This window comes from Bos mutus, chromosome 1 (assembly GCF_027580195.1).
Source record: "Bos mutus isolate GX-2022 chromosome 1, NWIPB_WYAK_1.1, whole genome shotgun sequence".
Taxonomy (NCBI): domain Eukaryota; kingdom Metazoa; phylum Chordata; class Mammalia; order Artiodactyla; family Bovidae; genus Bos; species Bos mutus.
The window spans coordinates 116,437,051-116,449,634 of record NC_091617.1 but is presented as its reverse complement, the minus strand read 5'-3'; the positions used below and the strand labels follow the sequence as shown (position 1 = coordinate 116,449,634).

The 12,584-nt window shown below is 36.8% G+C and overlaps 1 protein-coding gene across 1 annotated transcript in view; it reads left to right on the top strand.

Annotated features, from left to right (window-relative positions):
• The window catches only part of EIF2A (eukaryotic translation initiation factor 2A), a 42,853-nt gene extending 30,591 nt beyond the window's left edge, over nt 1-12,262 (top strand). The window contains exons 11-14 of the mRNA XM_005904794.3: nt 192-305; nt 6,424-6,552; nt 7,233-7,298; nt 10,432-12,262. Of these exons, the coding sequence (XP_005904856.1) occupies nt 192-305; nt 6,424-6,552; nt 7,233-7,298; nt 10,432-10,497 (375 nt within the window). The 3' untranslated portion in view covers nt 10,498-12,262. The remainder of the gene's footprint in view (nt 1-191; nt 306-6,423; nt 6,553-7,232; nt 7,299-10,431) is intronic.
• The last annotated feature ends 322 nt before the right edge of the window (nt 12,263-12,584 follow it).

Sequence of the window (12,584 nt, the reverse complement as noted above, 5' to 3'; positions counted from 1 at the left end):
ATCTTTATTAAATCCATCCTGACCATTGAAGTAAACCTGCCACAAGAGTTTTGAAATATTCTTTGTCAGTGAACTTAAGATAAATTTGATAAAATAAATTTGTCATGTACTAGCAAAATTGTATAATTTGTTGTGTATGTTTTTAAAAACATGGACTCCATTTCAGAATCATTTATTTGTATTTTCCATAGCACGAAGAAGAACCACCTCAGAATATGAAACCACAACCAGGAAATGAGAAGCCATTATCAAAAACAGCCCTTAAAAATCAAAGGAAGCATGAGGCTAAGAAAGCTGCAAAGCAGGTACTTGGGACACTTATCTTTTCAAACCAAAACAGACCAAACCAGTTAAAAGCTCTATGCCTTAAAGTTTAAAGAATTGTAGTCCTAAAAACTTGATTGTTAGATTATAAAATGTAGTTGGAGTTAGACATAAGTAGCCAAAATGTCTCTTTTGTGTTTACCTATGAATTTCTCAGTAGTCCTGTATGTGTAACGTGGGACTGAGGGAACTGGGACTGATCTTAAGACCTGAAACCCTAGTGGGATTATGTAATGTGTTACTTGCAGCAGACTGTTTTGGAGGAGCCTGGGTGACGTAGTATAGTTTGCTTTCTTAAACCATGTGTTTAGGAGAGACCAGAAATTACATGATTATAAAGCCATTTTGTCACTCAGTAGATTGCTACAGGAAATTGTTCAACTAGAAATCTAAATACCAGAAGTATCCAAATAGTGAAATTGTTCTAAAAGAATTTTTTTATATACTTCGTAGTTGAAAAACAACAATTGACAAGTAAATAGTGATGGCTTGTGGCTTATGGTGGTAGTGAGACCAGCTGCTAGAAACATGTGGTTAGTAAAGTCGTGGTAATCACATTTTTGAGGTTCAGACAATTTGGTCTTGCCTATTAATGCTTAGATTTTGACAGTTCTAGGTTACTTGGGTGTTTTGGTAGACAGTTACTATTTTAAGGTACAGAATTTCTTTCATCTTCAGTCACTCAGTCGTGTCCAACTCTTTGTGACCCCAGGGACTGTAGCCTGCCAGGCTCTTCTGTCCTTGGGATTCTCCAGGCAAAAATACTGGAGTGGTTGCCATTTCCTTCTCCAGTACAATTTCATTGTGTAACCATATTCTGCTAAAATCTGGGCTTAAAATATTGGCATGTTCTTTTGTACACACCAATGATAATGATTTGATATATTTTTATCTCCAGAAATATCTGTAAATAACCCAGGCTTTGGTGATTACAAGTAAAATAATCTAGTCCACGTATTAGACTTGTGTAAAAGCAGGACTTAGCCTCTCATCAGAGTGGGTAGGGACCTCTGCTGGTGCCTGATGTTACAGACTAGTAGCTAAGATTCCTTTTTTGTTGTCGTTGGTTTTCCAGCTAATGATTATAGGTGTAATTGACAAATAAAAATCTTAAAGTGTCCAATATGATGATATGATACAGGTATACATGGTAATAGGATTCCTGCAGTCAAGTTAATTAACACATATATAACACATATATTCTGAGGGATGGAGCATTCAAATTCTGCTTTCTTAACAAATTTCAATCACTGTGTTCAGTATAATAAAATATTATCAACTGTAGTCACCGTATTCTACATGATATCCTCAAACCTTATTCATCCTATAACTGAAAGTTTGTACCCTTTCACCAGCCCCTTCCCATTTCTCCCATCCCCCATTTCCTCTAGCTCCCGACAGCCACCATTTCTACTCTCTATTTATGTGATTTTGACTTCTCTCTTTTTTAGATTCCACTTATAAGTCGTGCAGTATTTAACTGTTTATCTTTCTCTTTCTGGCTTTTTGCACTTAGCATAATGTCCTCCAGGTTCATACATGTTGTTGCAAATGGTAGGATTTCCTTTTTATTTATTTTTTTATGGCTGGATACTATTCTACTCTATATATGTTTGATGTTTATATATTACATTTTCTATATTCATTCTTTTGTTGATGGACTCTTGGCTTGTTTCCATACCCTGGCTATTATAAATAATATTGCAACAAACCTGGGAGTACAGATACATCTTTGGGATAATGATTTTGTTTCCTCTGGATGTATACCCAGAAGAGAGATTGCTGGATCATATGGTAGCTCTATTTTTTAATTTCTTGAGGAACTGCCATCCTGTTTTTTACAATGACTGTATAAGATTCCTTCTAATTGAGATTTAAGGGTCTTCAGAAATCTTTTCAACACAGAATCCTATTTTTATGTGATATTTCTTCCTCTTTATCAAAAGATACTTTTAATATGACCATTGCTGGTACTGAGCTAAGTAAATTCCCTTTGTAATAAAATATTAGTCGTTTATTTTGTGTGTTTTTCTGATTCTTGAGTACATGAAATTTTGGGAAGAGGGTTATAGACTCAGTTTTCTAATTTAGAAAAACTAATATTAAAATAGTGACTTTCTTAATGATAGCCCTGTGGCTCTTTTGAAAAAACAATGCGTGCTTTTACTGTAAAACGTAATAATTACAGAAACATTCTCCCACACCCCACTGCATACAGCCATATAATCACCGACACATGTTATTTACTAAAGGTGATACTACTAACCCATCATTGTAGAGTTGCTTTTTGCATGTTTTCTCAGTAAGAGCAAAATGTTTTCTACTTTAAAGATAATTCTATCAATATGCAAAGCATTATTATTTTTTTTGAAACAACTGGTTGAAGTTAGTAAAAGTTATGATTGTGAGGTAGAATGAAGGTAAACAATCTATGATAGGACCTCACCTTAACCAGACTATCTTTCTTATGCCTGACTGTGAATTAAGGAACCAGAAAGGAGTCAGATGTATATAATCTAACCAAGTACTTTTATAAATTTATGGTGATTCCATGAACTTATCATCTTTATCAAAAATAAGTGAAACAAAGAGTTTCATCTTATCATATGCATAGCCTTTCCAGAGAGTGACCAGAATTTAAATACAGTAACATAGACATTTTGAGTGACCAGAATTTCCAGAGAGTGACCAGAATTTAAATACAGTAACATAGACATTTTGACTTACTCTTTGTTTTTTAAAATACGGAGAAATTGTGTCATATTTCACTTAACTTTAATAATTTTTTACATGATATTAATCTTCAAGAAAATTAGAGATACCAAGGGACCATTTCATGCAAAGATGGGCTCGATAAAGGACAGAAATGATATGGACCTAACAGAAGCAGAAGATATTAAGAAGAGGTGGCAAGAATACACAGAAGAACTGTACAAAAAAGATCTTCACGACCCAGATAATCACAATGGTGTGATCCCTCACCTAGAGCCAGACAATGTGAAGTCAAGTGGGCCTTAGAAAGCATCACTACAAACAAAGCTAGTGGAGGTGATGGAATTCCAGTTGAGCTATTTCAAATCCTGAAAGATAATGCTGTGAAAGTGCTGCACTCAATATGCCAGCAAATTTGGACAACTCAGCAGTGGCCACAGGACTGGAAAAGGTCAGTTTTCATTCCAATCCCAAAGAAAGGCAATGCCAAATAATGCTCAAACTACCGCACAGTTGCACTCATCTCACATGCTAGTAAAGTAATGCTCAAAATTCTCCAAGCCAGGCTTCAGCAATACATGAACCATAAACTTCGAGATGTTCAAGCTGATTTTAGATAAGGCAGAGGAACCAGAGATCAAATTGCCAACATCCGCTGGATCATGGAAAAAGCAAGAGAGTTCCAGAAAAACATCTATTTCTGCTTTATTGACTATGCCAAAGCCTTTGACTGTGTGGATCACAATAAATTGTGGAAAATTCTGAAAGAGATGGGAATACCAGACCACCTGACCTGCCTCTTGAGAAACCTGTATGTAGGTCAGGAAGCAACAGTTAGAACTGGACATGGAACAACAGACTGGTTCCAAATTGGAAGAGGAGTATGTCAAGGCTGTATATTGTCACCCTGTTTATTTAACTTCTATGCAGAGTACATCATGAGAAACGCTGGGCTGGAAGAAGCACAAGCTGGAATCAAGATTGCCGGGAAAAATATCAATAACCTCAGATACGCAGATGACACCACCCTTATGGTAGAAAGTGAAGAGGAACTAAAAGACCTCTTGATGAAAGTGAAAGAGGAGAGTGAAAAAGTTGGCTTAAAACTCAACATTCAGAAAATGAAGATCATGGCATCCGATCCCAACACTTCATGGGAAATAGAGGGGAAAACAGTGGAAACAGTGTCAGACTTTATTTTTGGGGGCTCCAAAATCACTGCAGATGGTGATTGCAGCCATGAAATTAAAACATGCTTACTCCTTGGAAGGAAAGTTATGACCAACCTAGATAGCATATTCAAAAGCAGAGGCATTACTTTGCCAATAGAGGTCCGTCTAGTCAAGGCTATGGTTTTTCCAGTAGTCATGCATGGATGTGAGAGTTGGACCGTGAAAAAAGATAAGCGCCGAAGAATTGATGCTTTTGAACTGTGGTGTTGGAGAAGACTCTTGAGAGTCCCTTGGACTGCAGGGAGATCCGACCAGTCCATTCTAAAGGAGATCAGTCCCGGGTGTTCTTTGGAAGGACTGATGCTGAAGCTGAAACTCCAGTACTTTGGCCACCTCATGCGAAGAGTTGACTTATTGGAAAAGACCCTGATGCTGGGAGGGATTGGGGGCAGGAGGAGAAGGGGATGACAGAGGATGAGATGGCTGGATGGCATCACTGACTCGATGGACGTGAGTTTGAGTGAACTCCGGGAGTTGGTGATGGACAGGGAGGCCTGGTGTGCTCTAGTTCATGGGGTCGCAAAGAGTTGGACACGACTGAGCGACTGAACTGAACTGAATCTTCCTAGAAAATTAGTATTCTCACCTGATTACAAACAACTACATTTTTATTTTTTTGGACATGCCACCCAGCTTACAGGCTCTTAGTTCTGCCACCAAGGATGGAACCCAGGCTCTCAGCTGTGAAAGTAGACTGCCAGGATATTGCCACAAACAACTAAATTGAAAAAATTGAGGGGACTTCCCTGGTGATCCAGTGGCTAAGACTGCGTTTCCAGTGCAAAGGACCCGAGTTCGATTGCTGGTCAGGGGACTAGATCCCACATGCCACACCTAAACGATTCTGCATGCTGCGGTGAAGATCGGACCCAGTATGATTTGACCCAGTACAGCCCAAAAATAAATAAAAATAAATAATTTTAAAAAGTTTTTTTTTATGAGATTTCAAAAGTAAATTTTGGTAGGCAAAGTATGTCTCTTCTCCTTTTATCCACTCCTCTCCTTTTTTATTATGAAAAATACCAAACTACACCATATTATCAGAACTTATAGGCTCCTTAAGAGTCAAAACTAAATAATTTCTTTCTAAATACTCTTAAATGCTCAGTAATATTTTCACATAGAAGGTTAGGAATTAACATTTGTGGATTGTAGTGTACGAATTAGAACCAACATGACTCTAAAAAAGAAAAAAATGCTCGAATTCTGCACTGTCTAAAAACTCTCCGGCAGACATTTTTAGATTTGGAGATCTACAAGTGATACCCTGTCCCATGTTCCCCTAGGATGCTTTGGGAGTTTGGAGTATTCCACCCAGAACTCTAAGAGATTCTAGAGTCTTGCAGAATCTGTGTATTCTACTGGGAAGAAGTAGAAGCCCTACTTAAAAAGTTTTCCATGGCACAGTATTGCCGAGCTGAATTGATCTGATTGTAAATAAATCTCTGTGGGACTTACCCTGTAACATCATCTGTTATATGTACTTGAGTTTATATACTCATAGTTTTGGAGGATATCCAAGAGTGAAACTTCACATACATGCCTTAGTTAGATAAACCCTCTCACATTTCCAAATCATCCATATAATGGCACATCCCCAAATAACCAAAAATCTAGAATGTTTATTGGCTGAAACAGTAATCTCCTCGTTTACTAAGGTCATTTCATTTCTTTCCATTTGTTATTATATAACTAATTATATTTTACATTAATAACATTTTTATTACATTTTGCTAATATTACTAAAATCCTTTTTTTTTTTTTTTGGCTGCATCACGTGTCTTGAGGGATCTTTAGTTACTGGACCAGGGGTTGAACCTGTGTGCCCTGCAGTAGAAGCACAGGGACCTAAAACCACTAGGCCACCATGGAATTCCCCAATATGCTATTTTTTATTTTATTATTATGTTACTTTAAGTTACAGATCTAGCCTTTTGGATATCTCTTGTACTGAAATATTTTTTTAAGCTTCATTATATCTATTATGGGACGATATAACATACTTGAGGCCAGCAGTTCAGTTGCTTTCTTTATATAAAGTGTGTAAAAGGCTATGTTTTCTAAATCATATTTTGTTTTCTAAAAGGCTCTATTTGTTGAAATACTTCAGTGATTTCATTTTTGAAAACTGAATTCTTGAAAATATCTCCTGCAGGAAGCGAGAATTGACAAGAGTCCAGATATGCCACCCGCTCCTGCCCAGCAAAGCACACCACGAAGTACTATTTCTCAGTCAACTTCCGGGGACCCCGAGACAGACAGAAAAATCAAGAACCTAAAGAAGGTGGGAGGCTTCAGTGAAAAGCACATGTGTTTATTGAAAGAACACATGAGAATTATATAAAGGAAATAGTGTTTAGATGCCTAAAGACAGGCATCTGAGAGGTTTGTAGCAATCCTTGTTGTTGCTTTCTCACCATGAAATACTGTAACTTAGGAATGGTACTGATTTTAGTTTTATTCACAGATGTCTAAGGGATATTAGTTCTTTATTATTGATTTTTAGAGTAATAAGAAATAATGGACATTTGAACATTTTTATACTCACTGCTTCATTATACCCTTGTGAGACAGGTAGGACAGATATTCATCCCATTTTTAAAGATGAAGAAAGAGGCACAAAAGGAAGTTTATTAATTGTCAAATTGCAACCACTGTGTGATGGTGGCCTTGGAGGTAAAATCAGGTTTCTAGAGCGCTTCCCAGGCCACATTACTGAGTTTCTCTTAAAGCTAAAGATGTGGTCCAAGTACCATGAGGTACTGAAATAAATGGTGAAATTAGACATATATTTACATACATGTACATATACATAGATGTACATATATAGTAATATTAAATTTTTGAAAAATACCAAATTTCATGTTCTTAATGTACACAGTTTTATGTTTAATTTTGAAAGTAGTTTGTGCATTCTGAATTACTTATTCTTTCTTCCTTTTGACTCCTGTTTGGTGTTTACAGAAACTGAGAGCAATTGAACAGCTGAAAGAACAAGCAGCAGCTGGAAAACAGCTAGAAAAAAATCAGGTCTTTTCTGCATTTTTCATTTGGGCTCATAGTTACTACCACCCTTCCCCTTTTTATTACAAGCAACTATTTAATCAGATTAAAGAGTATATAGATTTTAAAACTTCTTTTGAAATACGCAAGGATAGGGGAATACGTGGATCATGGTGAATGAGGGAGTCCCTATTTCCTGTGAGACATACTAATGCTGTAGCTACTGCTTATTATGTTAGACAAATAGAAAATTCTCTTCTTTTCTGTATCTCAGGTCACACTGTCCTGTTTCCCCTTTTCCTTCCTCCTGTCCTCCACACTTTGAAGCCCAAGTGTAGAATGGAAGATTTATTAGACTTAGAGAATGCAGTAAGACAGCTCTGTCTTTTGTCTCCTTAATTCATCAGTTCAGTCGCTCAGTTGTGTCCGACTCTTTATGACCCCATGGACTGCAGCGCACAAGACTTCCCTGTCCATCACCATCACCAACTCCTAGAGCTTGCTCAAACTCATGTCCATTGAGTCAGTGATGCTATCCATCCATCTCATCTTCTCTTGTCCCCTTCTCCTTCCTTCAGTCTTTCCCAGCATCAGGGTCTTTCAAGTGAGTCAGTTCTTCACATCAGATAGCCATAGTATTGGAGCTTCAAGTTCAGCATGTCCTTCCAGTCAGTATTCAGGACTGGTTTCATTTAGGATTGTCTGGTTTGATCTCCTTGCAGTCCAAGGGATTCTCAAGAGTCTTCTCCAACACCACAGTTAGATAGAAAGCATCAATTCTTCGGCGCTCAGCTTTCTTGACAGTCCAACTCTCACATCCATACGTGACTACTGGAAAAACCATAGCTTTGACAAGGACCTTTGTTGGTAGTGTCTCTGCTTTTTAATATGCTAAGTTGGTCATAGCTTTTCTTCCATGGAGCAAGCATCTTTTAATTTCATGGCTGCACTCACCATCTGCAGTGATTTTGGAGCCCCCAAAAATAAAGTCTCTCACCGTTTCCATTATTTCCCTATCTATTTGCCATGAAGTGATGGGACTGGATGCCATGATCTTCGTCTTTTGAATGTTGAGTTTTAAGCCAGCTTTTTCACTTTCCTCTTTCACTTTCATCAAGAGGCTTTTTAGCTTCTCTTCACTTTGTGCCATAAGGATGGTGTCATCTGCATATCTGAGGTTACTGATATTTCTCCTGGCACTCCTGATTCCAACTTGTGCTTCATCCAGTCTGGCATTTCGCATGATGTACTCTGCATAGAAGTTAAATAACAGGGTGACAATATACAGCCTTGATGTATTCGTTTCCAAATGTGGAACCAGTCTGTTGTTCCATGTTGGGTTCTAACTGTTGGCTTGACCTGCGTACAGATTTCTCAGGAGGCAGGTCAGGTGGTCTGGTATTCCCATCTCCTTCAGAATTTTCCACAGTTTGTTGTGATCCATACAGTCAAAAGCTTTAGTGTAGTCAATGAAGCAGCAGTAGATTTTTTTCTGGAATTCTCTTGCTTTTTCTATGATCCAGTGGATGCTGCAAGTTTGATCTCTGGTTCCTCTGCCTTTTCTAAATCCAGCCTGAACGTCTGGAACTTCAAGGTTCACATACTGTTGAAGCCTGGCTTGGAGAATTTTGAGCATTACTTTACTAGCATGTGAGATGAGTGCAATTGTGTGGTAGTTTGAGCATTCTTTGGTATTGCCTTTCTTTGGGATTGGAGTGAAAACTGACCTTTTCCCAGTCCTGTGGCCACTGTTGAGGTTTCCAAATTTGCTGGCATAACGAGTGTAGTACATTCACAGCATCATCTTTCAGGATTTGAAATAGCTCAACTGGAATTCCATCACCTCCACAAGCTTTTTTCATGTGATGCTTCCTAAGGACCACTTGACTTTGCATTCCAGAATGTCTGGTTCTAGGTGAGTGATCACACCATTGTGATTTTCTGGGTCATTAAGATCTTTTTTGTATAGTTCTTCTGTGTATACTTGCCACCTCTTCTTAATATCTTCTGCTTTTAGGTCCATACCGTTTCTGTCCTTTATTGTGCCCATCTTTGCATGAAAAGTTTCCTTCGTATCTCATAATTTTCTTGAAGAGATCTCTAGTCTTTCCCATTCTATTGTTTTCCTCTATTTCTTTTCATTGATTACTGAGGAGGACTTTGTCTCATTGCTATTCTTTGGAATTCTGCATTAAGATGCATGTATCTTTCCTTTTCTCCTTTGCCTTTTGCTTCTCTTCTTTTTCAGCTATTTGTAAGGCCTCCTTAGACAACCATTTTGCCTGTTTACATTTCTTTTTCTTGGGGATGGCCTTGATCACTGCCTCCTATACAATGTCACAAACCTCTGTCCATAGTTCTTCAGGCACTCTATCAGATCTAATCCCTTGAATCTGTCACTTCCATTGTATAATCGTAAGGGATTTGATTTAGGTCATGCCCAAATGATCTAGTGGTTTTCCCTACTTTTCTTCAATTTAAGTCTGAATTTGGCAATAAGGAATTCATGATCTGAGCCACTGTCAGCTCCCAGTCTTGTTTTTGCTGACTGTAGAGAGCTTCTCCAGCTGCAAAGAACAGAATCGGTCTGATTTCTGTCTGATTGACCATCTGATGATATCCACGTGTAGAGTCGTTGTGTTGTTGGAAGAGGATGTTTGCTATGACCAGTGCGTTCTCTTGGCAACTCTATTAGCCTTTGCCCTGCTTCATTCTGTACTCCAAGGCCAAAGTTGTCTGTTAGTCCAGGTATCTCTTGACTTCCTACTTTTGCATTCCAGTCCCCTATGATGAAAGAGACATCTTTTTTTGCTGTTAGTTCTAGAACGTCTTATAGGTCATCATAGAAACCGTTCCAGCTTCTTTAGCATTAGTGGTTGGAGCATAGACCTGGGTTACTGTGATATTGAATGGTTTTCCTTGGAAATGAACAGAGATCATTCTGTCATTTTTGAGATTGCCCCCAAGTACTTGATTCATATCAAACAACAAATTAGACCTTGTCTCTAATCTGTGTTTTTTAAATCTGTGGGGACCAAAAAATCTGGTAAAGTCTCAGGTATATTCTTTCTCTAAATTTTTTCTCTTTCACTATGTGCCTATTGATCTAATAATTATTTCATTTCCTGTTTAATAACTTTATTGTTTTAAACTTTTCTAGTTGGAGAAAATTCAGAAAGAGAAAGCCCTTCTCCAAGAGCTGGAAGATTTGGAACTGGGTATTTAAAGATTCACAGAAAGCAAGCTGGTTACCAGAAATCATTGCAAGCGTATTTTCTGTTAAACCCATCAGTGTACATAGATATATCCATGTGCCCACATTTAACATTCACTTATAATTTTGATCATTTATCTAAGATTCTACATATCTATACGATTACTTAATATGTCTGTTAAATTGATTTTTACATCCTGCATTCTGTATCATGTCAACATATGATATCAAAAATAGACATATGATTTTCTGTTTAGCTAAGCTTGACAGATTGAAAGACTAATGTCATTGTTTTTTAGTAGGAGACAGTATTTACCATATAAATGAATAAAAATATTTTAATTTTAGCCTTTGTTGACTCTAAGTTCTTCAATTAACAATTTCTTTATTAATTTACAAAGACAAGTTTGGGAAATTTTTCCTTTGAATATATAACATAACTATCTTGATCCTAAAAGATTATATGGTTGAACATTAAAGAAAAGCCTTAAAATCAGGTTGTACTAAATATATTAAATTGTTTATATTATTGGTAGTATTTGAAGTAAAGTTTTTCTGATTAGTTTTAAAATATCAACTTTAAAAAAAGAAAATAATAAAACGTGATATTTCAGATAATAAACCTGGCCATTTAATGATAAGGTAATATTTTCTAAATGTGAACTATGATTATTTTGCTGTAGTTGTCTTGATTGTTGTGGTTGTTCACTTATATGATGAATAAAAGTTGTTCACTTATATGATGAATAAAAGATGTACTGGTAACCCAAGACATTTAGCTATCAAAACTGATTTATATTTGGTTTTGGAGTCTGTTACAGCTACTTTTTTTTAATCTGATTTACATTTGAAGTTATTTTTATTACATTTACATTGATACAGGTTTTAATTATCCAGAGCTAATATTTAAGCTAAGTAAAAGAAAAGAATCTAGGAATACTCTGAGAGAGATATACAGGTAACTGAGCTTCCTGATGTCCCAAAGCTACAAATAAGATTTGGTACAGATCTAATGAATTAAAGTTGTAGTGTTTTGGGTTGTTTTTTTTTTTTTTTTTTGCAGTGGAAGCACAGAGTCTTAACCACTGGACCGTTGTCAAAGTCTCTTGAGTGGTATTTTAAATGTTTTATGTGCAGAGTGAATGTGGACATATACACACTCGTGTACATATAATTTCTTTCAACAATTCATTTTTGATAGTAAAAACATAAGCTTTTTTAAAGTAATATATTGAAAAACAATGTAATTTTCTAATAAAATGTTAGGTAATTCACCTTAAGCCAGTGTAATGTTTTTTGACCAAGCAGCCTAACAGTTTTCTTAATTTTAAATTTTTTAATTACCAATTTATACAGTTTACAGCAAGTATATTAATCATTTTAAAAATGTTCATCTTAAGGGAATTCCCTGGTGTTCCAGTGATTAGGACTCTGTGTTCTCACTGCCGAGGGCCTGAGTTCAATCCCTAGTTGGCAGACTAAGATCCCACACACTATGTGGCATGACAGTGAATAAATCAGTAATCAATAAATTTTATCAATCAATCTATGGGAATTTCCTGGTGATTCAGTGGTTAGGACTCCGTACTTCAACTGTAGAGGGTACGTATTCGATCTCTGGTCAGGGAACTAAGATCCTGCATGCCATGTGGCCCCCCCAAAATTTTTTTTAATGAAATGTTTATCTTAGAAGTATTACCATTGAACCTTTTGCTTTAGTCACATGCTTTTTAATTGCTCTAAGGTGACTGTTCCTATTAAAATTAGATTGTTTGGACTCGGTTTTTAGATTGTCTTTATTTCTGTAATCAATCTATTTAATTTTTTCCAAAGAAATGTTTTATTTCTGCGTGCTAAATTGCTTCATTCGTATCCGACTGTTTGCGACCCTATGGACAGTAGCTCGTTAGGCTCCTCTATCCATGCGATTCTCCAGGCAATATACTGGAGTAGTTCCCTTGACCTTTTCCAGGGGATCTTCCCAACCCAGGGATCAAACCCGAGTCTCTTATGTCTCCTGCATTGGCAGGTGGTTTCTTTTAACACTAGCATCATGTTTATTTCTGAGCACATATCAATGTAAAAATCACTGAGATGTT